Source organism: Serinus canaria, chromosome 1, assembly GCF_022539315.1.
Source record: "Serinus canaria isolate serCan28SL12 chromosome 1, serCan2020, whole genome shotgun sequence".
NCBI classification, from domain to species: Eukaryota; Metazoa; Chordata; class Aves; order Passeriformes; family Fringillidae; genus Serinus; species Serinus canaria.
Genome location: NC_066313.1, coordinates 95321110 through 95348516, shown reverse-complemented (window position 1 = coordinate 95348516; position 27407 = coordinate 95321110). Strand labels below are relative to the sequence as shown.

The 27407-nt window shown below is 39.3% G+C and overlaps 1 protein-coding gene across 6 annotated transcripts in view; it reads left to right on the top strand.

The window, feature by feature from the left end:
- ARHGAP6 (Rho GTPase activating protein 6) overlaps positions 1 to 27407 on the top strand; it is a 312914-nt gene that overhangs the window by 251102 nt on the left and 34405 nt on the right. For all 6 annotated transcript variants that reach the window (XM_018913533.3, XM_018913529.3, XM_009089772.4 and 3 more), the window contains exons 2-3: positions 1906 to 2065; positions 20359 to 20430. In XM_018913533.3, coding sequence (XP_018769078.2) covers positions 1906 to 2065; positions 20359 to 20430 — 232 coding nt within the window. The remainder of the gene's footprint in view (positions 1 to 1905; positions 2066 to 20358; positions 20431 to 27407) is intronic.

The following is a 27407-nucleotide window of genomic DNA, read 5'->3' as shown; positions in this document are numbered from 1 at the left end:
GACAACAGCTTTTCAAAAAATGTAAATGTTTACTTGTAATTTTTCATTTTTCAAATGAGGTTTATGTGAGTCTTGCTTGGTTTGGTTTTGCTTGAGTTAAGCTACCCAGCTTGACTTGCAACACTGTGCAAACCTTTAGTCTGAGGTTACTAATTCAGGTTAGTCAACAGTAAGGCACCAGAAGAGCAAGAACAGGTGAAGAGAAAAAAAAAATCAAGTAACAAATTGCAGTAGTTAAATACTGGGGAAACACAGAAGTTTTGCATATGTAGCCCATGTGCATATAAATACTGTAAAGACATTGATCATAGTACATGCATTAAGATAAAGAGGTCCAGTTGTTGACATTGAGGTAATGCCTTTATCTATTATGATTGCTTAATGGCTTAAAAAAACTACTCTGCAAAAAAAAAAAAAAAATTCCTTGCTGAACTCAAAAATATTTTGTGAATCACAAGAAAGGGTGTTAACTGTGTAATTCCTTTAATCTGTATTGCTGAATGGTGCTGCACATTTGTTAATGGTTTTTGTCTCATTCCTCCATGTGAATACTCTCACACAGTCGTAGATGTCCATATATGCTTAAATACAAATGTATATTCATGTTGTGTGTATATAAATATATATGCACATATATGGGCAAAATATATGGAAGTGTGCAAAAAGATGTTTACATACAACAGGATGAATAATGCTAAGTAAAGTCTAATTTTACCAACTTTTATATTAAGGAGCTTCCACCAATAATTTTTAAAGTCAGTGGACATCCTTTGACTGCAGATGGATGTGCAGAACAGATGAATTGTAAGCTTACAGTGAAAAAAAATTAGTATGCAGTGAAAGTACAGATGTTGAAATTTAAACTGAAAACAAGAGTGGAGTTTATTAATTGTAGGTCTGCCATGCTGTGATAAAAGGCAGGTTGGTGGGTTTCTTACCGCCCAGCTGATGTGCATCAGAGTTTTTTCATTATCAGCAGCTGGATCAGGTTATACTTACTGACAAGATTGATGTTTATTTTTTAACATGGTTAGAATGAAAAACAAATTCTTTCTCTCCCTGTTCTAATCTGTGCTCTTTGAGATGAATTCTGGAAGCTTTACTTTAAGTTAATTGTCAGGCTTCAGGGTTGTCTTTGTGCTTGCTCTTCTCTTTGAGTGATGATTACTTCTCTGGCCCAAGCTGAATACTGGGAGAACAGTTTTTTGTGTAGGTTCTCACAGGTGGGATATACAACAGCTAAAGCTTTCGGTTTGCTTTCCAGGCTTAATTGGTACCTTACAGAGATGTAGCATATCTCATGCTGATTTCTCTATAAATGTTAACAAATAGGTTGTTATTGCAGCTGTTCAGAAACATGGAATGTCTTGTCTTTTAGTCGATCATATTCTAAACACAGCCTCGTCGTAAGGAGGAGATGAGATGTGTTGGAAAAGGGGCTCTGCCAGTGTACTCTCCAAGTCTGCTGGAGTGGGATTAGCAAGATGTGGGAGATAAAATGCATGTCATCCATGGAGATCTGCTGCTCTGAGTGATGATGTAGGAAGAGAATTAAGTAGCAATCAAGTACTGTACAGAGAAAGTAAACTGGGAAAAGCAGACAAGGGTGCTTCCCCCCCAGCCCTTCCCTGCTTTGTGCTTTTTGTTAGTGGAATCCTAATGTTTTTGCAGCAATACTTGATTAAATGGCTTCAGACAGAATTGACTTCTTGTTTTGCATGTCTATATCCCTTTTAAGGAATGCTGCTCTAGGGAAAATAAAGATATTTGAAAGGTTAGAGATGTCCAAGAAAATGGCCTTTTGGTGAGAACCTGTGTTGTTTTTTCTAGTAAAAGAGATGGTTCTGTTTATTAAACTGTGCATACCATATGATGCTTCATATTTTTCCATTTGATTTCCTGTAGGGTGATTTCACTTGGAACAGCATGTCAGGGCGCAGTGTTCGGCTGAAGTCAGTTCCCGTTCAAAGCCTCTCGGAGCTGGAGCGTGCTCGGCTGCAGGAAGTGGCTTTTTATCAGTTGCAGCAGGACTGTGACCTGGGCTGTCAGATTACTATCCCCAAAGGTAAGGGCTTGATAAGCTGTCTCTGTTTAGATTGTTAAGCCACTGATTTCATATCACAGCAGTAAACACTGGGAGTGTTTTATTCCACAGATACTGTCTTCCATTTCAGTTTTGCTTAACCACAGTCATTATGTAAAAATGATGAGTAAAGTTGTTTGTCTGCTGTGTCCAATTTGGGCCACCTAGGGGTGGGATTGTCTGATCAAGGGCAGATGTCTACAGGGTAGATAATCTAAATCAGACCCATTCATGCCAGGATGTCTTGATACTCAGTGGAGAGAAAAATGCTTTTCTGACATTTCCTGATATCCAGAATTAAATGTCTATGTAGGTCAGGTAGATCTTACCATAGAAGTGGTATTTTTCACTCTGTGTAACCTTGTCTGTGAAGGAAGCCAGCTGTCACTAGTTCAGATAGACATTGAAGACATTTATGTCAAATGAGTCCTACTCAAGTTTTCCTAAAGACAGTGTTGCTTATTTCCTAGAAAACAAGTTAATTTTCATCATAAAACATCAAACTCCTGGGAGACAGGAGATGAAAAGGAGAAGCTCAGCTATCAGAATCCTGATGCAGGATATGTGTATGTGTGGTAGACCTGTACTCAAGTTACCATGGAAGAAACCTAAACCTCACTAACGAGAAAGTTTCTGTTGTTTCCTGTAGGCTGCAGATCAAGCATAGCAGAGACAGCTGTTGTGCAATCATCTGCAAATCTGGTTTTCCTGTGGTTTCTTTGCAGTTGAATACTTACATAAGGAATAACAAGGGATCACTGAATTCTCACCTTTGAGCAGAGGTGCTGTGTGGTAGCATAGACACAGTGATGCCACAGGAGCAATTTTTTAATGGGTCTAAGTTAAGCAGAAAAAAAGTTGTCCAGTCTGTGAAAATGACGTAGAAAACAAATGTGAGAGACAGGCTTTTGTATTCATCAGCTTTTTAGTATCTGCCGAAAACTCCTGCCAAAACAAACAAAATCCAACTTCATGCATATAGCAAGGCATCAGTTTGTAGTGAGATGGATTTTATCAAATTCTTCAAGCCTCACAAGCTTCCCTGGTCCCTCAAAAACAAGTTTGATCAACAGGAAAACAATTTTATCAGATACCCCTAGGAAGAACTGGAACACTAAGAGCATTCCAAAAATTTCTGACAGTCTGAACTGCCAGTGGCTGTTCCTGAGAGAAAAGAAAATACACATATGGAGGTCCTACATATGTGGATGGATGTGTGGTAATATCATCCAAGACAATTGAGTATGCACATTCATAGAATAGCTTAGTTTCAAAGGGACTTTAAAGATCATCTAGTCCAACCCCCTGCAATAAGCAGGGACATCTTGAACTAGATGAGGTTGCTCAGAGTCCCATCCAATCTGGCCTTGAATGTTTTCAGGGATTGGGTATCTACCACCTATCTGGGCAACCTGTTGCAGTGTTTCATCACCTTCACCATAAAATATCTTTTTTACACCTACTCTAAATCTACCCTCTTTTGTTCTAAAACCATTACCCCTTTTCCTGTTGCAACAGACCCTACTAAAAAGACTGTCCCCACCTTTCTTTTAATCCCCCTTTCATTACTAAAAGGCTACACTAAGATTTCTCCAGTCTTCTTTCTCTGAGCTGAACAACCCCAGCTCTGTCAGCCTGTCTTTTTAGCAGAGATGCTCCAGCCCTCTGATTTCTGTGGCCCTCCTGTAGACCTGCTCTAACAGGTCCATGTCCTTCCTGTGCTGAGGACCCCAAAACTGTATGCAGCACTCCAGGTGGGGTCTCAGCAGAGTGGAGCTGGCCCTGCTGGCCGTGCTGCTTTGGAGGTACTGTAGGACGTGTTTGGTTTTCTGGGCTGCAAGGGCCCATCACTGGCTCATGTCCAGCCTCTCATCCACCAGCAGCCCCAATTCCTTCTCAGCAGGGCTGCATCCAGCTGTGGGGGATGCTGGCAGCTGTCCAGGTGTGGGACCTCATGAGGTTTCCCTGGGCCCAGTTCTCATGCTTGTCCAGGTCCCTCTGGATGTGACCCATCCCTCGGGTGTGGCCACCACACCACTCAGTTTGCTGTTGGTAGATTTTCTGAGGGTGTACTCAGTGTCACTGTCTATGTCACTGATGGAGATACCAGGCTCTGGTGGTGCCAGTGGGGATCCCTGAGGAGCACCACTTGTCACCAGTCTCCATTGAGCCGTGTTCAGAAGCTCTGAGATTTGAAGAGTGAGTATTGCTTTTGGGTTCTGCTTACTGTTTCCTGCTTGGACTGCCATGAAAGGCCAAATATTTGGGGAGTCTTTCAGGTTTGAATCACACACAAGAACTATTTTTATTTTCACAGCATATATATATACATGGTAAATATAAAACATGAAATTAGTTTTAGATATATTGAGTCTGAAAAGTGTAATTGTAAGCATAGAAACTTAGTGAGAATATAAATGTTTGTTAAACATTTAAAAATAAAAGGCATTTCAAAAAGTCAGGAATTCCAGGCTACTGTTTCATTGCTACTGCTGACCCCATCATTTCATGAATCTCTTGGCTCAGTTTGACTGAGAAATAAATTGGCTATTCAGTTCTGCCCTCCAGTTTGAATGTGCCAGTGAGATTATTAATTAGAGGCAAATAATTGCATATCTTCATGCTTTCTTTGAATGACCAGATCATTAGATTTTCTGGGATTTTTATGGGATTTTTTTTAGTTTTTTATGGGATACATCACAAAGGAATACCCAGTACAAATTAATTTTAAAATGTTGTAATACCATCTATTGAAGGAAGTGAAGGTAATAGCTAGAATTAAGGAACATTTTGTATTTAACTGTCCATCCTGTTTCAAAGCTTGGCACCAGTTTTGACAACAGAAATAAATAATATTTTGAAGTGGTTATATCTAATAATCACTCTGTCAATCCATCATGCTACATCTGTGCTGGTACTTTGATAGGAGAATAAGAATCTAACATTGTTACAGATTGTTTTAGGCCCTTTGCAGAGACACTCTGAAGTCCACTTCGTGTTCTATAATATTTAAATGTGTGGAATGAAAATTTATGACAGGAGTTTACAGGCAGCCATCCAGTTAATCATCACATTTGAACATCATGTGTGAAATGGGAATTTCAAGTTTTATTCATGTGAAACTGGCTTGGGCACTTTGGGCATGCAAGAATGGAAATAAAATAAAATTCCATCACAGCCATCAAGTTAAAACCAGACTCAGGTTAAAAACAGACTGTTAAAACTGTGAGATGTAGAACTAGTACTGTCTGAGAGAGCTAGAGGAGCTCTGTAGGACTGGAGAGATCCAGAAAAATGGAACATGTACTACTCTACAACTCTCTTTTACTTCAGAGAATACCATATGAAAATATTCATGAGTAGAGGCAAGTGGAACTCTTCATGTATTAGAAAATTTAGAAAGCTGTGTATAGAGTTGGTCTTCTTTGTGTTTCTTTGGCTGCTTTTCAAAACTTGGTGGAGAATTACATCAGAACATGCATGTGCCTGCTGGGCATTTGCTTCCTGCAGACATTTGAATAATTACATTTAGTGGCAGAGGTATGGTGAAAAGTAAAAATTCATTGTTCATGGCTAACAAGTGTTTGTGCCAAACGTGCTTGCATGGAGATTAAACCAGAGTACAGATGCCTCTGCCTTATCTTTACAACCACAGACATGCTGGTTGCTTCTTCATAATGTTTCAGTCCTCCCATGCTCAGATGGTCCCTTTGTCACAGCTAGTGCAGTTTACCTCTTCCAGGGCTCATCTGGCCATTCCCACACTTGTGTAGGAATGCATAGACTGTGATACCTCATATGTAATCCCTCTCCTTCACTGTATTGTAGCTATTACTGTTAATGAAGACCACTACTAACATCTCCTAGTAAAATATCCTGTGGTCACAGAGAAGGGGTTGCTTCCCACAGGAATTTCTTTAACCAGCATGTCATTTAAAATATGCTACAGTTGCACTAAGGAAGGTGATTCGAATGGATTCAAGTTGATCAAGAGGTACTAGTTTTCCATATGTCATGAGATGTTTCACATTTGTTTCTTGTCTTGCTTTTATCTTTCAAATTCTGTAATCAACTCCTTATTTGCTCCCCCATGTAATTCCCCCATTTGCCACCAGAAATTAGACCAGGAATCATTTATCTTGTGTTGGTTAATGTGTTAAGTTGCAAGAGGATGTAATTTCCAGGCAAAGCATTACGCAGTTTCTTTACCAATGCAATCAGTCTGTGAAAGATTTTTAATTTGCTGACATTCTGAATGTCACAACAGTACCATTCTGCTGATGTTTCTTTGCAGTTCATGTTTACAATATAGTGTCTTTTCTCATTTCAGGGAAGTCAATCTTCTCTTTAAAATAGGACAAAAAAATGGTGATGTAACTAACTTGAGGTGTGCTTACTTTTTGATGACATCACGATTCTGTGTATGTCCTTGCACACAAATAGTGAGAAAAATGAACCTTTTACAGCAGGTCTTCACAAGCAAATGCTAACTCAAGTTAGATGGCTTCTGCAGAGTAAAACTGGGATCAGAGCAGCAGAGGAGCTCATTTTCTTCTGTTCATTGGCTCCAAGGTATCTCTTGAGCTGAGAGGTTGTTGAATGAGGTTTGATTGGATCAGTTTCCTAAATATCTCATGTTTATAATGACTCTCTTAACAGTCCTGTCCCACTTCACTGACCCTGTGTTTGGAAGCAGGGGTAGGAACTACTTGGAATTGAGCAAATGGGGAATTAAGGCTTCAACCCTAATTCTGCTCCTAGAGCATCTGCCTTGGTTTTGAAGGTATGATGGGTACCTGTTGGTGAAGGGGCTAGAATAGGATTTGAGACTCAGGGATCACATGCAGGTCTTCTCTTTATTCAAGAGAAAATTACTTCTAATGTTCTTTCCATTTCCTAACAGGATGTTGTCTTCTCAGCTTTGCAGTGGGGCTGGAGGATTTGTGGAGAGCAAGAATAAATGAGGAGAGCATTTTGGGGTTATATGTGGTTTACTGTTGATTATGCTGGTGCTGGGTTGACATTTGGGCTGGATGATCTTAAATGTCTCTTCAAACCTTGATGGTTCTTTGATTCTGTGATGTTTTCGGAGAGTGAAAGTAATTCTTAACTTTACTGTCAAATCTGATTCTCAGGTCATTTGTTTAGCTGTAATGAATATGATGTAAAGGTAGGTTTAGAAGACTAAATGCAGTCCCAGTCATTTAAGGAAAGTAATTTTAAGGGAAACTGCTGCTGCTTGAACATGTGCTGGTGTATGGTTCTGCATGTGAGTTTTGTGACATGTGACACTGTGCATCTGCTCACATGGAGTGAGCATTGGTCTGCTGTATGACTTGTTTTAGTGAGATGAGGTTGAAGAAGCAGGGCTGGGTAAGTGAGTGATTACAGACTGAGAGCTGAGACAACCCTGTCTCTGAAAGGAAGGAAAACATGGTTGGGCTTTCTGAATTTTTACCATTCATTTGTGTACTTTGCCCCCCCATTCCAGTTAAACTCTGAATAGAAATGGGAATTAAGAGTTACACAATTCTATGCTTCCTGTTTGTTTTGGCAGGGCGTACTTCTTTCAATCTGTTTTTTGCTTGCATTACTCCCCATTATATTTCATTATTCATTTTCTCTAACACTGAGAGTGACTATGATTTTTATCTGGGCTTGCATTTTTGTGAGGTCTCCAAACTGCTCTTTGTTTTTAATCACTGACCATGTTGCATACATTATAGCTGTTGTGGCAGTGGAAAACACCTAAGTAAAACTGGAGCATATACCTTGTGGAGGTACAGGCTCTGGGACTGCTGCTTTTGAACTGGTGTCAGGGTATCTTCTGAATGTAGAGGCTTATTAGCACCCCTCTTAAAGCCAGCCTCTGCTGATTCTTCTCATATAAATACTGTCTCTGGCATGGGCTTATGAGTCCATGGATTTTCTTTCAATGTAGTCGAGTTCATGAAGATTATATTTAAGATAAGGCTGAGATAAATTCTCCTCCTTTATGCTACGTTAGTAAATCTTTTCTATGCTGTATCAGACTGGTCAGAGATAAAAACTGTTCAACTTGCTGATTTTCAGACTGAAACTTCTCACCTGTGCACTCCAATTTAAATATTTCATGGAAAATGTATTTTTCCAGGGATTTCTTTTTTTATTCTAAGAAAACAAAACCAAATATCTCTCAGTCTGGGTAAAAAAAAAAAAAGAAGGAAATAAAATTGAATTAATGTTTTAAGCTAGGAGAAGTCCCAGCTGCTGCAGGGTAGAGGTTGTGAGACACAGTCTTGAACTATGCTACACAGGCATTTATCAAAGTGAAGGTGACAGGAGTTTTTCCAGGCAGAGAGATAAGAAAACAAGAAAAAAACTTTTTCATTTTTTTTTTCCTACCAGTAAGGAAATTTGCAGAATTCTTTTGTCGGGATTTTTTCTTTCAAATTCACTTTTCTGCCATTGTTGAGAAAAGAACAAAATGGAAATACATTAAGCTTGCAAGAATGTACTTTTTCTAACATTGTAACAGGGGAAATAATTTGTTGTCTTCAAAACTTAACAAGGAGGGATGTTCCTTTATTTAATTTTTGCTGTGAGGCAGTTTTTTTATAAAAGAGTATGCCGTGCTCAGCAAATTGATTTCCGAGATTTTCTTGTATCACATAGCATGTTTTACATGTCTGTTTACATCAGGAAAGCTTTATTCAACTTAGCTATTCTGTCAGAGGTAAGCTAAGAGGTTTAAAAGCAAAAGGTTTTACTCATTAAAAAAATCACTACAAACAAAAAAAAAACCAAAAATCCCTTGTCTTTTTACTAAATAGTATTTTGTAAATAGCTAGGAGCTTTGATTGAGAAGCAGCATGCATTTTCATTGTGCTGTATGAACACAGAAAAGAGGTAGAAAATGCTGTAGGCTTCACAGGAAAATCAGTGGCACTGATAATGTAAATATGACAAAATAAGTTTATAGCTTAGCACATTTAAAATAAAGATTTGTGTAACTTCCAGGAGCTACTTGTTGTGTAGGTGTGTTTTGTGGGGAGAAAGGAAAGGAATGAGGACAGGGGTGGACACTGAAGGAATACTGTGGAGTGCTGACAGACAGAAGCCTTTCAGTTCCCTTCATGGTGAAGGAAAAAGATCTTGCTTAAATTCCTGAGGTAAATAAGGAAATATTACAATCTGTGTTTCCATATACAAATATCATGAAAAGTTAGAGAAGATGGAATCATGACCAGGGTTTTTCATTACTAAGGCAGTTGCTTATTTAGATGCTGTTGTACATTTAGGGTACTGCTTTTGAAATGTCAGATCCAGAGAGATATATTTGATATTATTTATACCACATATATTTGATGTTATGTCTAATAGAATTTAAAAATTACTTCTGAGACCAAACAAATATCCTATCTACTGTAGTTTCTTTAGGAATACACCTGAAATAGCTCTTGACTTGAAGTACATGTAAGTATATTTGGTATTTTGTCTGTATTGGTGTCAGACATGAAAATCTCAGCTTTCATTTTAAAACATTGATCTTGACCATTGGCCACATTCAAAAGTTGAGTCACATGGTAGAGAGAATCAGTGTTGGGAAGCTAAATACACATTGAGAGGCTCTAAAACTGCTTTGCAAAATTAGGTGTATTCTGGTCTTTTTCCTTTGAGAGAACACTAGTGTAACAGAGACACTCTTGGATGTGTTCTGCCAAATCTGTCTTTCACAGTTCATGTAGTACTTGCCCTTTGATTCTGAATGCCCATCTAGGCTGTCCTGGTTTTGCCAATAGCCAAATGTATATGTCCAGTGATTTGATAGTGGCTTATGAATTCATGCTTTATTGTGGTTCAAAGCCAAAGAATAAATACCAGTAAATATATGCCAAGGAAAAAGCTTTTGAACCTTTATTAAGAGCACTGACATTGCAGCCTACCAGTTTGCATGTTCTGCTTGCCTTTGGCAGAGCTTTGTCATCATGGGGCATCAGGATAACATGTATTCTTCCAGTATACCTCTTCAGAAAATTCAGTTGAAAATCAGACTTATTTCTGTTATCTTGTGTGTGTTGCTGCTTTCAGAAGTGCATTAGGGAATATTCCTGATGATTTTTTTCTTGCCTTAGGTAAAATTTTCCCTAGTTTTTCCACAGTCATGATTTAAGTGGAGCTGTGTTGCTGCCCAGAAGCGTAATGTCTCTGGATACTGATTAGGAAAGATAAAGTGACTCCAGATAGATTTATTTTATCAGAGCTGTGGTACTATATATATCTTTGTGCTAGGCTTTTACACTGAAAAGGCTGCCTTGAGATTTAATGGAGGTGTAATCTCCTGCTGAAGGATTTTAAGAATAGATTAGACAGATATCCATGTGACTCTATTTCTGTGCAGGAAGTCAACCAAATGTTCTCTGCAGAGCTCCTTCTGTCTTTTTTTTTTTTGTGTGTGTGGTTTACATTTTCAACACCTGTTTCTGTTATGATTGATGGTACAAAGGACAGGTAATTACTACAAAGAGACATTATTAGAAGTAAGATCCGTTGGTCATTTTTCAGAGGGAGCAGCTCAGTCATTTGAGCCACCAAAATGTCCAGTGAGAGACCTGCTGCACCATGATTTCACCTCCACGCACCGAGAGCTCCTTTCTCATTTCATTTCTCCATCACAGCTCTGAGCAGGATTACTGTGGACTAGTTTAATTAGTCCCAGAGAGAGTAAGTAATGAAAGCTGTTTTATTTTTCTTGTGTGGCTTCTTCTTTAAGGTGAGAGTCTGAGGACAGACTTACACAAAGGATTCATAACCACAAGATGATGCTCAGAAGACAGGGGAGACCTGGGTGCCCTGAACCATCTCTGTGACCACTGGCTGGTCTCCTAAATTCCAGAGGATTAGAGGAATTTCCTCTTCCTTTGAAGAGCTCAACTCCTGCCCACACTGAGAGCAATGCAGGGGGAAAGATTTGAGGTGGGAAGAAGTTTGGTTGCTCCTCTACCTGCCAGTACTGGTGTGCAAGTGACTTTATTGATAATAGTAAATCTAAGGCCAGCTACATGCTGGTGTTCTGGCCCTGGCCCACTCTGTAGGGTTTGGATTGAAGGCAACTCTCCTTATCAAATTGAGTCATTTTGACTAGCAATAGCATCAAACTACTCTCTCCCCTCCACATTATAAAATGTTTATTTAAGCAATTGAAGCCAGGAGACAGTGGATTTCTTTCCTCCCCGCCACCCCATTTCCCCAGTGAACTGAAAGCAGTTTTAGAGCTTGTATTTGTATTTTTCTATCTCAAACTGTAGCTCCTGTTTGGTTTTCATTTGGTATTTTGAATTTTTTTCAGTACAGCTAAAATACTTTCATTGACTGTAGTTGTTTTTATTTATTAGTGTAGATAATTTTAACCTGTCATTTTTTGGGGTTTTTTGACCTGTTTAAGTGTTGAGTTTTTCTGAGTTATGAAAACTCTCCAAGAAGGGGGTGTTCTTCAGTCTTTCTCAAAGCTTTCAAACCTCTGCCCATCATCACAGTTTCTGAGTGTCTTCCACTTAGACAGAGGGGCAGCAACAAGGTCCCTGGTGTATCACAGGCTATTTAAGTCAGGAACTTTCCTATCTTTGGAGATTAGGGAAACTCCTGCCACACTGTGGATACTGCTATAATGTGAAAAAGTAGTGTCTATATTTTGTCTTGCACTTGCTATTTCATGTTGCTGTTTCATGAATCCCGTCATCAGAGTCAATGTAGCAAATATGCCCTGAAGCCTGGAAGAAGTGGTTCCCTCTTATTTCAGTGTGCCTAGACACATGTTTTACTTCCATTATTGACACAAGGCTTGTGTTCCATCAAAAGACCTGGACCACTTTCTATGGCTGTTTTTCTAAGGGTTTTGTTGGGGGTTGGTAGGTGGGATTTTGGTATTATTTTGTTAGATTACTGTTACTTGGGATTTCTTATGACATGGGCAATCCTGTGCTAATGCAGGTGCTGAAGCGAGCAGAGCTGTGTATGAGTTGAAAATCTGAGTGTGTTTATGCACAGGGAAGTCAGACCTGGCATTGTGTATCTGTTTTCCCTTTCCAGGAATCTGCCTGCTTTTTGCTGCTTTCCACTAACAGCCACACACAAGGGCATTTGACCTTTCCTTCATAATCCTCTGAAGGCTGCCAGGTAGCATTGCATGGGTTTTTTGAGTTACTGCCATCATCCCATCCATGTATGGCAGCAGTAGCCATTTTCCCCATTCTGGCATAGAAAAGTTCTTGAGCAACTGTTTATTTTTGTGTCAAAATGAGTTTTTTCCAGGGGTCCAGCTAAAGATTTAAAAAGTCAGCTCCCAAAGAATTATAATTTAGTGTTTGGATACTAAAACTCACTGAATATCTTGTTCCTCAGAGCTTGTGTAATGCAGCCATCTTAAATGTATTATTAGTTAAAAAATATTTAAATGGCAAAAAACCTATATTTATATTTTCATTACAGTAATGGCAAAATAACTGAACAGGGCTTTTTCCCCTGACTTCACCAACACAGTTACTTCCAGTCAATAGTCCAAATGCAAAAAGATTAAAGAATACCTAAAAAAAAAAAAATAAAAGGAAAGATAGGAAATTTTATTCTTGGTTTTGTTGTGGTGGGTCGAAAAATTCTGCAACTATTAAAAATTCTGTTATTTGAAGGATATTTATACACAGCTTGCACAAACAAGGCAGGCATCCACTTTGTACTTGCTGAAGTGTTTCTTTTGGTGCAGCTGTGCTGTGTTCATCTGTAGGACCTGCAGCTTCCTGCACAGCAGGAGTGCAGTGGCCTGGGCAGGCCTGGGAAGCTGCTCCTTCCCAGCTCTTCTCCTTGCATGGGTGGGCTCTGACATCCCCCTCCCTCTGGCTGTGGCTTCAGGAGCCCTGACCTTTCTCCAGAGCTCAAATCCTATATTCCCTGTAACTTAAGTTTGGTTCTCACCCTTAGAAGACATTGCACCTGCATTTGCCCACCAGTTAATGCAAAGCTCTTCATGACAGAGAATCATGGATGAACATATTTGAAAATACAAACTTGGAGACTAATTAAGTCCTTAAATGCACTAGGGAACATGTAGGCAAATAAAGTGAAAACATAATGGTTTTTTATGATTCCTCTAGGCACAGGAGTTGAGTAGTGTTTGCTATCTGAAGAGCAGTGACCAAAGCAACTTGTTGTTTTGTTGGTCGTGGTGGAGGTCTGGGGTTTTTGTTTGTTTTTTTTGCCTTTTTTTTTTTTTTTTTTTTTGTCTTGGGTTTTGTTTCTTTGTTTCTGTTTGTTTGTGGGGTTTTATGTGAAGGAGAGTTAATACTTATTTCACTGCAGTTATAGTCTATATTTTTGATAGAAATAGGCCTTGCAAGTAGGTTTCAATAGAAATAGTGCATTTTTCTAGATTTGAGTCCAGTTTGGAACTATACTTTTCAGATTTTTTTTCCTAGAAGACAGGGCAGCCTACTGGTAATATGCTCAGCTGGTATAAATTGATATATCACCTTTGCCTTCAGAACAGCTGTTCAGTATCAACTGCTGTGTATAAAAAAATCTATTAGTACCTGGCAAGCTTTGTGTCAGAACAACAGGAGGTTATTGTGAGCTGTTATTTGATAAATAAAACTATAGTTCCTATAGGGATGCTGCTTTCTTTTGAAGTAGGTGAGATTTCCATCAGCTTTGCCTTCTAGACTAGTTCCATGGAAACTTATGAAACTTACATTCCAGATAAATAATTTAATTTGTCTACCAGCATCACCAAATTCTTACTGTTCAACAGTAAAGGAATTGTGTATTGTGCAGCTTTTAAACTTTTATCAGCTGAATCACTTAAAACCTGCAGAGCTGGACTTTGTAATTTGTCTGTCTTTCATTTTAACAATTGGTAGTGCCTAGCCCAGAGGAAATGAAGGCTAGGTCTGAAGAAGATGCACTAACCACAGGTTACCAGAGTATCTGCTAGGATGTGGAAGAGGTGAATTCAAAGCACACTTCTGTCTGCTGATTGTGGGTTTTCTCAGCTGGTTGTACTGTGTGCACTGTGTGTGGCTGGAATGTTGCTTCCTGCACAGTTGACTTCCCCCACAGCTCTCCTGGTTTCTCACAGTTGTCCTGAGAAGGGTTTGGCTCAGGTGCTGCCCTGTCCAGTCCTGTTCCCCTGTGCACAGCCCAAGAGGAGGGATGTCCCTTCTCCTGAAAAACTGGCTTTGACTTGAGCTCTGCCCTTTCCATGCTGGTTCTTGTGCCATTAGCACAGTCCACAGGGAATGCTGAAGCTTGTTTGCTGCATCAGAGGAAAGCTGCCTCTGTTGTGTGTGTGGTGCCTTTGGTGAGCAGCCTGAACCTGGGGCTGTGGGCTCAGGTGAGCATCTAAGAGTGAGATGTCACCTGGAATGTCATGACTGCAGCTCTGGGATATTCTGCAATGATTATGGCTTTTCTTCCATCAGCTGCCAGCTGGCAAGCACAAAGAAATGCTGACTTAAGTCAAAATGAATTAAAGTGTGGAACATAGACCATAAGGAAAAATGGGACAATAGTCCACAGCTTCTGAATAAATAAGTAATCTGCATCACTGATGGAGGTCTTGTCTGTGTATGGCTGAGGCAAAGGGTGAATGTGGTAAGAAATACCTGAAGGCTCAGCCTTCCTCATTTCATATTGCTTTATGTGCCAAAATCCTGTTTCTCTGGTTGAATTTTATCCTACATTTGTGTTGCAGCTGGCAGTGCTTTGGAAGTTACTGTATGGGGACAGGACATTTCAACAAGTTTTTAAAAATAAATATTTCAAGATGAACATTTATAGTCACAGAAATGGCTAAGTAAAACCAGCAGCCTCTTCTTCAGCAGAGCAGCCTCAAGTGCATATTCAGAAGTAAATTTGCTTTGTATAGTGACCCAAAGAAGCAGCTGCAACCACAAACACTGCAACTGTCAGTGATTGAAGTGCAGTCTTGCCTTTATTGTGCTCTGTCAGCAGAATTTAGCAGTGTTGTCTGATTGACACTCTCAATTACTTACAGTATTGCACAGGCCAGAGAGACTGCAGCTTGACGTTTGGCACACGGGCTGGCTGTGGGAGGCTGGCACTTGGAAAATGAGTTGCTCTGGATGAGTGAAGTGAACCAATGAGTGCTCGAGAGAGGTCTGACTTTGTGCTTTGTGGTGCCATTGGCAGTAATTTTCAAGACAGAATTGATTGCAATCTTAGAAGATCTATTCTAATTTTTTTTCTTTAAGTGCTGTTAGATCCAATTACTAGTGGTTATTAAGAAAAATGTCCATGAATAGAATTAGAATTACTATGAAGAAGTAGTTTGGAAATTTCACAATATCAACCTTTTTATCTGTTTCTGTTTTGGTAATTGAGCTATGGGTCTGATAATAATCACTGAGCTAAGTCCTCTTTTTATAATGTGTTAAAATAACCCTTAATTGTGGAACTTGACAAACATTCTTCCCTTAACAGACAAGAAACTCATTTCTCTTAAGCAAAGGAACTTGCCAATAAGTTCCAGAACTTGCCAGAAGTTCTCTTTGTTCTCCAACCCTGTCAGCAGCATATCACGTCTTATGTCAAAAGCCCACTGAGTTAAATTAGTTTAAAGGATTTGTATGAATTTATGAATTATGTTTCTGAGTAATAAAAGGTGTCTTTGCATGTAAGTAACATAAAAGGAATGTCATTCTTACAGATAATCCACCAGTCCATGTACAAGGAAAGTGCTGAAAAATCCTATTTTTGTTGCAGGTTCACTTCAAGCATATTTGAGAGGGTATTTTTTTCATGAAACCTAATACTGTAGTATTGTCCCAGAAATTAATGTACAAAGCTTGGGCTCTGTTGTACTATTTTACTGCATAATTTATTAATTAGTAAAAGCACGTTGGATTAGGGTTTCACAGGATAATGACTGTTAAGTAACATAATCTGAAACTGTTGGCCAAGACTTTCTGAGTATTAACTTTTTGTGCCACTAACTGTATAATTCTGAGCTAATTCCCTATACCTAATTTGTGATGCTTTAGCTTATGCTGAGCAACATTTCTGCCTACCAAATAGAATTGTTCATTTCCATAAATATAAATTGAACAAAGAAGTTCTGGAAGTAAATAGTAACAGGATTCAGCCTACACTATTTTCTCTCTTTCAGTCATAGAAGGTAGGTGTTTGGTAGGTGGTCTTGTGCAAAGCAACAGAACAATAATTTTAAAAATGTACAAAGTTCTCTTTCTTTCTTTTAATGTTTCAACTGTCAAAGCTGAAGTTTATATATCCTCAGTGTGAAAATGACTTCTTATTACCTAGTTTGTAGAACTATGGTCTCACTTAGAGAGAAATCTAAGCCCTCAAATGGTCTGTAGAAAATCTGGGATTTCATAGTATAAATGCTAAAAAAATTGTGCTAGTGATGACACTGCAGGTGAATTTCAACTTTAACCAGAACTATTTAAGTTTTGATAATGTCAGAAGTCAGATTGTTCAATTCTTGTAAAAAGTCAGTAGATCAGTACAAATAATCTTGTATTCTGTAGGCTGTGTGGTTCACTGGCAGAGTCCTAAAGAGATGACCTAATTTTTCAAATAGAAAAGTCTTTTTGGCATTAACTCAACCTGGAAGTGCTCACCACTTTGGAAAAACAGGTCACGTAGCAATTTAATGTGCACTCAGGAGTTTGATTCTAGACTTTTGGTCTTTTAAATATTCATTGTGCTAGTCTTAATAAATAGATGCCTAGGGAGTGATGTATGCATTGCAGTGAAAAATGCAGCAAACATATAAATTAATAAGTACTGTACAGATCAAGTCCATTTCTGAAAAACAAGCTGATCTGCACAGCTGTCTGCACAGGTGTCCTTCAGGAAAAACAATGGGTTAGCAAAGGAAAAAAACCACAGCCTCCTTCCCTGGGACAGTTGTCGTTTGAGTGCTTCTCTAGTCTTGCTGATGTTCTTGAGTGGAATCTGTTGAAGGAGCAGTGTATTGCTGATCTACAGAATGAAGACATAAATTGACAATTTATTGACTGAAAAGGCTGGATAACAGCCCAACAGCTTTTATTACTATGTGGTTTAGACTTTTCCAAAGTGGAAAATTAAAAATAGCAATCCATCCATACCTAATAGCACTTCAGACTGTACAATGCTATTTTGCAGAAGTATTTGCTAATTAATTAAAAACCATGCAGTAGGTATTAAGAGTGGGTAATGATGCTTTGCCTGTTTCTCAGTAATGTTTTGGATATTAATTATATTTTCATAACCACAGTGCAGCTAATAAATGCTGAGCATTATTATTGTGAATGGGATTCATTTAATATGTAAAACTGCTGGGGTTGCATGAGTCTTCAAACACATTGTGAATATTTCAGCAATATTCATGCCTGATGTGCCCTGTATTAACAGTCATTTTTTGAACATATTTATATGTACAGATCATAGACTGTTAATTTATCATGTCTTTTACTGGGGAGGATGAAAACTTGAACTGACCTTGGACTTCTTGGCAGATCTTTTGAGCTTTAGCTTTTTACTGAGATGCTTCTCGGTCTTATTTTCATATGTAACTCTTTTTCTCTAGCCATGGGGTAAACTCTTAATGTAAATGATCATAGCAAAACACAGCATTTTGCATCAAATTTTGATTCTTTCTCTCATTTTTTTATGTCTCAGTAGACTTCAGCGAGATGTCAAAATATCAATAGATGGGTTTTTGGAGAATGCGGCTCTGTGACTCCAAGGAAATATAAATCATCTATCAAAAAGAGTCTGTGTAGCAGTAATTTGGATTTATAACATGGAAAATAATTTTAAAATCATTTTATAGATATAAAGCCAGAACACAATGGTAGCAGGGAAACTTATAAAAACAACCTGTACTGTCAGGTGCATGTAAGCAGGCTACCACCTATTCACATTGCCAAGTTACCAATTATTCACATTGCCAATAGGGGAAAGAATTTCTCTTAAAACTCAATCTTAACAGCAGGAAATGTCAGAGGGTGTGAAAAGTCTGGGCTTTTCATCAATCAGAATATGACTTTGAATTATAGCCTTGTCATGTGGCTAAGAAAAAAGGAAAATCTAATCATAGACCAAATCAGGCAATGAATTACCACCATTATACTGCTGAACTCTCACCCAGGATACCTTATCCATCTAGTCAGCCTTATTTCAGAGACATGAATTCTCACCAGAGCAGGTGTGGGAAAGGGTAGTTAACATAACCAACACTTGGCAATTGTACCTGGAGACAGGAACCAAATATCTGAGTTGTGGGTGTTGGGAACCCTTCCATCCAGGAGGGCTGCTGGCATCTTGTGGTGCATTAGGAAGAGCTTTGCCAGCAGATCAAGGGAGTTGATCCTGCCCATCTTCTCACCTTCAGTGAGGCCACATCCAGAGTTCTCTGTCCACTTGTTGCCTCCTCAGCACAAGAGAAACAATCTGCTACTGGCGAGGGTCCAGCAAATGCCTACAAAGGTGATGAGGGGTCTGGAGCATCTCTGTTATGAGGAGAGACTGAGGGACTGGGGCTGTTTAGGCTTGAGAAGACTGAGAGGAGATCTCATCATAACTATCTCAAAGATAGGTGCCAAGAGGATGGTGCCAGACTTTTTGCAGTGGTGCCCAGCAACAGGACAAAGAGCAATGGCCATAAACTAAAACACAAGAATTTTCACCTCAACATGACAAAGAACTTCTTTACATTGAGGAGGTCAGAGCATTGGAACAGGTTACCCAGGAAGGTTGTAGATTCTCCCTCTCTGGTGCCATTCCAAACCCACCTGGACAAATTCCCATGTCACCTGCTCCAGGTGACCCTGCTCTGGAGGGGTGGTGGACTAGATGATCTCCTAGGAAGGGGCCCGAGGTCGCTTCCAACCCTAACCATTAACCATTCCGTGATTCTGTGGTATCCTGGAAATAACTGCAGAGTGCAAGTGGAGTTGGTTCAATCAACATTACAAAAAGTAAAAAGAAAAAAAGCAATGTTACTTTTAAAATAAAAGGATATTAATTGCCTATAAAGAAGTCAGAATTTGTTGAGCAGTCTATTGGGTAACGTTCTGGATTTGGTTTTCTGAAAGATTTGAGGGAAAAGTATGGAGAAATAGCTTGTGTTCTCTCATAATTGCAAAGAGAGCTCATTAACAGAGATCCACTTTACTCCTTTGTGGTATGTTCCTTGCTATAAAAGACTTAAGACTTACTTAAGACACTGGCTTACACAACTAGAAAAATGTGTTGAGACACATTACTTGGTAACTCTCTTGCCCTAAAAGTGAAATGGATATGGTATGCTTATTTTTGAGTTTTTGCCATAATACAAAACCAGTAAGGGAAAAGGTACATGTTCATTAAACTTTATCTAGAGCAGTGTCTGTGTTAGCATATCAGTCCCTGTGGTAGACCCTTTATATTGCTTTGGAACTTCAAAAATTCCAAAGGTGCAAGTTAAAGCAGGCCCCTGACTTAATCCCTGGTATTTGTTGAGACCTAATAAATAAAATTCTGTTTTGTTGACTTTTCATTATAAAAGATGCTGCTGAAGGGGAATAATGATAGCCAGCCTTTTGAAATAATTGTTTCAAGAACCAACCTGCCTCTGATATTGCTTAAAACCATTGGTCCTTAATACCTAAGTGAAAACTTGGACAATATATCAGTTGTCAGAACAAAATTTTTTCTAAGGCTCTAATCCATCTCAACCAATCTGGACATGCTGTACTCAGCTGCCAGCTCCCAACATGAGTTCAGATCAGATGGGTCATGTGAAGGTGGTCAGCTATCACCCAGCTGGAATGGCTGGTATGCAGAGCTTTATCCTGGAGGTTAGTAATCCTCCCTTTCCAAATACTACCTTTAGTTCCACACCTGAATCACAGTCTTGTGACCATGGATGAAGGCTGTCCTTTAGGATAAACCTTTTAGGTTTATGGTGCTTTGCTACCAAGAGCATCCAGCAAAAAACCTCCACTCTTCAGTGACCACACAGGTGTAAATGTGCCCAGCAGCATGCAGGGGATACATTTGTGTTCCCCAGTACAGCCTCAGCCTTTGGGTGAGCAAAGCCACACTCCTTTGGGCCAGAGGACTGTGACAGTCCCCAGCTTTTGTGAAATGTGCCTCTCACCCTTCCTGATCCCCAGTGCTGTGACCATCTCACTCCATGTTGCTACAGCTTGTGCAGCTGTTGGTTCAGGGTTACTTCTCTTCGCTTACTTCCTTTTTTTCTTTTTTCTTTTCTTTTCTTTTTTTGCCTCTTACAGATGGACAAAAGAGGAAGAAGTCATTAAGAAAGAAACTGGACTCTTTAGGAAAGGAGAAGAACAGAGACAAAGGTAAAATGAGTACATATTTGGTGATCAGGTCTTAGTTTTGCATATGAGATTTCTTTAGTCTGATACATACTTCCTGAAGTAGAATGTTGTTGAGCTGATACATTGTCTAGGTATTTATTTTCAGCCTAAAATATATGTTTTATCTTTTCTGTTTGACTTTAGTACAAGTCAGATATCTTCATCTGAAAGGGTTTTGGTTTTGATTTGGTTTTGTCGGTTTTGTTGGGTTTTTTCCCTGAGAAAAAAAGGAAGACTTAAAGGACTGCATCTTTTCTCCAATTTTATTTCTACCCACTTTCACCATCCAGTACAGAACATGGTCTGTATAACATGATCCAGTTCTTTACCTGCATTTGTACTCTCTATTTACAAAGCACATAAACCCAGCACTGCCCAAGCAAGTCTGTTGGTATGCTGTTCTTTCTTTAACCTTAGGAAAATAGCCATTGTTTAAAATATATAAATGCTTCAGTGCCACTGATCAGTTGGCTTTTAATAAACTCCACGTGACATGGATTTCTGGATATGGTTGTACTCTTTTGTTTGGACACTAATCAGCTTTATGGGCTGGGCCCTAATCCAAGGCCTGAAGTTGACCTGTAATTCAGAGCCATTTGAACTAAGTCTAAATAGATGCTGGAAAGTGTCTGTGAAATTCCATGTAGGTAATTGTGCATCTAATTTTGTGTTCATTTCTGGAAAAATGGTTGTAAAACTCAGTATTGATATTCCAGTTTCACAAACAGGCACTCAAATCCAGGAATTTGTGACAGAAGAAGTGACCTGGTTACTCTGATGTCCTCACTTTAAGTCTAGTTTAGCAGAAGAATGGAACTTCGAAACTCCACTGTAAAAATTACCATCCCCATTTCCAAGTTAGTTTACATAGTTGTCCAGAATAAAATGTTATTATTTTTATTTTTATTTGTTTGATAAGTTAAAGTACATTATTATTATTTTCTTGATTTAAAATTTGTTATGGAAAATATTTGTATTAATCTTTCTAAAATTGAATGTGCCTGGACATGTTGGTTTGATGCATCCAGTGGCTTCCTGTATTATTACATTGCAAGTACCAAACTTTTAATTTGTTGCAAGAATTACTTGATATATGACTGAAGCCGCATGCAGGAGGAGTCATTAAGGAAGGGTTTTAATGATTTTGTAGCTACCTTTGGGGGAAAAGCTTTTTTGCATTGTCCTATTAATTCATTTCATTTCGTTACATTGTAATTAGTCAGTCATTACATTGCTGTGTTTTTTTCTGTAGTTGTTCATACAGATAAGAGTGCAAAGCAACATAATTCTGTGCAAAACCTGCTCTGCTTTTCGGTGTGTGTGCCAGATATTGATCTTCATAGGGCTGTGAGGTGCTCTTCTGCATCAGGAAAGGCTAACCACATCCTGTGTTTTAAAATGTTTCATCTCTCACAAATTTTTGGTGTACTGAGAGCTTTCATCTTTCCTTCCTTAGGCGTACCATGACTTTGGTAGTCTCTGTTGAAAGTTTATTTTTAGAAGTTTGAGAGTTAAAATACATTTTGGCATTTTTTCCTCACATTTTTTCATTACTGTAGCAGATTTTAACAATGATAAAGTGCTTTGATAATTCACCAAAGCCAGAATTTTGCTGTGTCACCCAAACTTGGTAGATTTTTGCTGTTGCACTTTCAGAGCTCCACCAATGCTCTTTGGTGCAGTGCCTTGAGAAGTGAGAGAGTGTCCTTTTGGTGATGGATACAAATCCTTAACCCAGAGTTGGTCTTTATTCCACTAAATTCTCTGCTGCCAAAGATCTTTCAAACAATATTTTTTTCTTATATTGCCTTGCATTCTTTTGTATTTCCTTACAGCCATGGTTTATTTCAGCAGACCTTTGTTTCTAAAAATTACACAGCTGCACCAGTTGAGCTTCCACTTCAAGACAATATTATTTTCTGCTATTACACTTCTGTTCAGGGATTTTCTTTTGTCTCTACCTTGCATGGTAGCATTTATATTCCATTCAGTTAGTAGGTTTGGTGATATACTTGATTTTTATTCTGAAGAGTTTTCTGAGGGCACTTTGCCTTTTAGGGCTCTCTAGTTGCCAGTAAAGATCAGCACTTGTACTTATTCATCATTGTTTAAATTTATCTACTTCCTGGTTTTCAGCCTTGCTCATACTCTCTGGTTACTTATACTAAGCATTTTTAGAAATCACTCTGCTGATTCTCTCAATTTTAATTCCTTTTTTCTTATTATTATTTGAAATTCAGATGTTTCAAACATATTGCTTTTATCCTTTTTTTATCCCATCTGCTTTTATCCTTTTTCTCCCATCTCCCACTGTCTTATTCTGAGTTATAGATGCTTTACATGCACTCTCCACTTATAAAGTATTATAGGAGCTTCTATAAAATAATGTCAAATATTATAGGACCCTCTGAGAGGAAAATACCCCAGCACTTTTCAATCAGTAGAATCTGTATTTCTCTCCTTTAGGAAAACCACGGGTTGGTCAATAAGAGTCCAGGAAATTGGAAAGAGTCACGTTCTGAACAGGTGATGTCAGCAGAGTGAAAAGAAAGGCATATCTGCTCTTACTAATTGCCAACAGCAAATGTTAGGCAAAATAGCCCAAATAGCAGCATATGGCATCCTATTTGTCAGGTTTTCTGGCCGTGGTTGGTCTTGGTGTACTTTTCTCTGCCCTTCTGAGTTATTGAAGATCATCTGCCACTCAGGTACTTGCTGAGCAGACACTTCATGCATGACAGCAGAGGGAATGAACAACCAGGAGTGCAGGTTTGTGCCAGGGGGGCATCAGGCTGGCACAGTGGTTGAAGGGTGGCTGTTTTCCTGTGGGAAGTAGCAGCAGCAGCATCTCCTCCAGCCTCAGGAGTTCTGGGGGACAGTATTGCCCAACTTTCAGCTGACGAGTTAGCTCTGGAAAGAAAAATGTAAGGTCTTGTGCTGCTGGTCTCCATAAGGATGAGCCTGCTATGCTCAGATCAGAATTGAGCCCCACCACCTTCCCTGAACAGTGGCCTCCATGTCACCTGGAGTCAGAATTAACCTCCCTTGACATGCCTTTCATGTTCTGTAGAGAGGCTATCTTCCATTTCTGGGCAGCTGCTCCAAGACAAACGCCCCTCACTGTGAGCATGGGTGTGCTGCAGGAAAGGCTGGGAGCACACAGCCACCCAGGCAGGTCCCTAGTCCTCATGCCTGAGTGGAATGCCTTCCTTCTGTTTATTTTGGGGGGTTTGTGGTGGGTTTTTTTAGTAACTAGTCCAGCTTCACTGTTGTGAGAAGAAAACAAGACCAGGCACAGGACGTTGGAGGGGAGGCAGGGAAGCTGATCAGCAGACACTTCATATGGAGGAGATGCAGCTGCCTTAGGGCAGACTTCATTTCCATCCCTTCAGCATCACTTTTGTAAACACATTTGCAGTTGGGAGAGTAATTATTCCAAACATTTTGTGTTTTCTCTGTCCCAGCCTGGGAGCCCCCATATACCTGGACAAGTAAAGGCTGAGAGGACCATGTTTTGGTCCTGCCCAGAGTATGGGCCACCTGAAAATCTCCTTTTTTAAAGACAGACTCCTGAAGATTAATCCTGTCATTCATGCAGCACCATGTGATCATGTGTGTGGGCTGCAGTCAAAGGTAGCAGGGATGTGCCTGGCACAGGAGGCCACAGAGGTGGAAAGAAAGGGCCCCCATGCTGGTCACCAAGGATGCATGATGGAGGCCTCACTGCAGCAATGCCTGACAAACCCTCTCCTTTAGCACTGCCATGCTCTGAACTGCCCCATGGTGTGGGCTTCTGGGGTTACTCTCTCCAGAGAGGTGCCACCTCTCTCCAATTTGTGCCCAAGACTGTTCTTCCCCACCCATCCCACCAGCATCTATGCTTAAAAGGCAGAACCAAAAGGAATGGTACTCATTTTTTCTAGGACTGTTTGGAGATTTAGTAACTTGTCTTTTAGGACTTAGTCCAATCTATGGAGGTTTTACTGTCTAAACTTCACATTTTGTTTAGATGGATCAGTCAACCTGTCTGTTAAGTGAGAGTTTCAGCAACTTGTCAAGCTTCTGAAGGCCAATAAAGACACCACAGGAGAATTTAATGCACTTTAAATGAGTTTCATATATCTTTGTCCTTTTTAATATTTGTCAAAATCTCATTAAAAGTGGAGAAATTGTAAAATTAATGTTCTTTCAATTGTTATTACATCTCTGAGTAATTCACCAAAGCAGGATATAGCAAAACTTGCTGGATGTAAACAGACTAAACAGGAGAGCAGCACTCCACCCAGACATTTAAGCAATATTTTCAGCTTCCAGCGTTCAAGTGGTTTTGCTTTACCCGGCTCCTTGTTATTAATGGCCATCATGACCCTCGATCCCACTGTCTACAGATGTCTCCAAACATTGCCTTTGGCTGCTCTCAAACAGTACACAGGCTGAAGGAGCAGTAACATGTCCATGCTGCTTGGAATGAGACATTCTCAGGATGCTGTGCCTGCTGGCAGCTGGATATTGTTCCATTCTGAATTCAGTGCTAATTTTTAAGGCAGCAGAAGCAGAGTCTTTTGCCATCCCTTGCAGCTGATATGGGTGTCAGTAAAAGCAGACCTACTTTTAGAGTACACACAGGCATTCCTGAGAGAGATGCCTCCCAGAAATCAGTCACCCTGGAAGATTTTATCAGTAAACCAAAGTTTGTTTTGCTTTGGTTCCAGAAAACCCCACAGGTTAACAAAGAGACCTGTTCAGAATTTATAATGACTTGCTATGTGAGTGCTTGAGGAACTGAGAATCATCTCTTTTGCTGATGTTTCTGCATGGGATGTAAATACTTGACAGGTTCACTTGTGAGGCCTTAGCAGAGCTGCTGTGTATGCAGGACTTCCTGAGAAAAGTCCTTCCTGGTAACTCTATGGCATATGCAAATCCAGCAGATGTTCAGTTTTTCTTTAGTTCAAAATTCTTGAAAATGTCTTTTGTGTTTGCTTCCTATTAATGCTCAGTAAATGAAGATATTAATTAATGTTTGCATTTGTTCTCAGTAATTCAGCCTATCGTGGTGTGTGTGTGCCTTTAGGAAGGAGCTGAATAAATGAAATTTCTTTTTTATTGTGGTTTATCAGAAGTTGTTTTTTTTAAAAGCCTTTCCACCAGCTTATCATGCCTCTATAAAAAAAAAACTTTGAATATGTTTCTCATGCTCACTAGGCATAAAAAATAGGATTTTTTTAATCAACATTGTGTCATATTTTATACTGAAGTCAAGTAAAGCACCAAATAATCTCTTTAATTTTTTGTAAAAAAGCCCCAGATCTACTCCCAGAAAAAAGCATATGTAATTGGGAGGGCCTTGAATTTTTATTACTCCTTGAAGGTCAGTGAGCTGTGAGTAGCTGAAGAAGAGATTTTCAGCCACAGAACTGATGCTGAGAACATTATCTTATCTTGAATCTCCTGGAGTCAGTGCAGGTTTTGAAGAAGTTTCAGATGGAAGGAGTTTTACAGTTCCCATTATGAACTGAGGTTTCTGTTTTCCTTGTTTTCTGCTTCCATCACTGTCTCTACAGATCTGAAATCATTGATTTCACTTAGCAAAACAGTTACCCTGTCTGGCTAGCTGGGGAGATTGACCTAAAGACCCCATTTAAATATCCCTTTAAAAGCTTGTTATTCTCTGATCTCTATTCCTGTCATTTAAATAGATATAGTACAAGCACCTTAGTAAATCTTGGTCACAGGATTTTAGCAACCCAAAACCAGCATTTATGATGTACTTAAGAAAAAACTGCAAATGCTAAGGACCCTAATCATAGTTACTTTCACTTTATTAGTATTGAAAGACTCATTAGAATCTAGAATATAGATCTCACTGGCTCCTAATAGACTGTTATGTTCTGTGGGATGGAAAGCAGTTTTCACCAGCTGAATCTTCAGAGAAGTCCTTTAAACTATGCTTGGACAGGGTGATGTGAGGTCAGGTAAGCTATAACCATGTGGGTCAACATCCTGAATATTATCATTTGATTAGCAAAAAGAAAGATTTGTAATTACTGAAACTCTTATTTGATCTGGCTAGGAATTTTTCTGTGACATGCTGCTTTTTATTAGAAAATGATGATTTACCGCCAAGGAAAGATTTCTTAGGAACATATCAGTTTCAATCAAAATTTTGTTAAGAAGCTTGCCTCAGCTGCAAGATTGACTTTTGGGTAAGAGAAATTATGCACTTCTCCAAATTAGTAAATTTTTTCCTTTGCCAGTAAACACTGAAAACTGGAGTGTATTAAAAGCGGTGCTGGCTGCAGATAGGAGTCTGTTTCCAAGCTGATTGCCCAATCTGACAGGTTGTTTGACATTTTTGCATGATGTTTTTTGCAAAATGTCTTTTTAAGCTGCCCAGTTTCCTCACGGAATAAGTGATCAATTTTTTGTTCAGTTCACAGAGAATAACTAACTCAGTAGCTTTGTCACTCAATATGTATACACCAGACCAAGGTTTGAGCCAGTGCTTTAAGGTACATTTCTTCATGCAATTGAAACCTCTCTGACAGAGGAGATCCCCACCATACCATTATAAAAAGGCAGTTGGTCCTTCTACCTTTCTTGTGAGAGTAGAGCCTCAAACCCACACATCTTGTGATTTGAGTTAGTGCCCTTTCTCTCCCATCCATGGGTTGCTAATTACCTCACAATTACTTCACATGGTACAGCTTTTCTTTGTTAATGATTCCGAAGTGTCAGTAGGGCTAACATTCACTCTAATTACCTGTCCAACAAGGAAGCTGTTGGGATTGAATGCTTCTGAAGAGTGGTGGGTAGAACATGCTCCCTGGCACCACAGCCCGTGGTGCAAGCACACACACATTTTGCTGGCAGCTTGAGGCTGCAGGCAGTCTGCAGAGGGGGCAGCTGATGCTCTTAATTTCAACAAATGAGCAAAACTTTACTGGGTTTGCCAACTC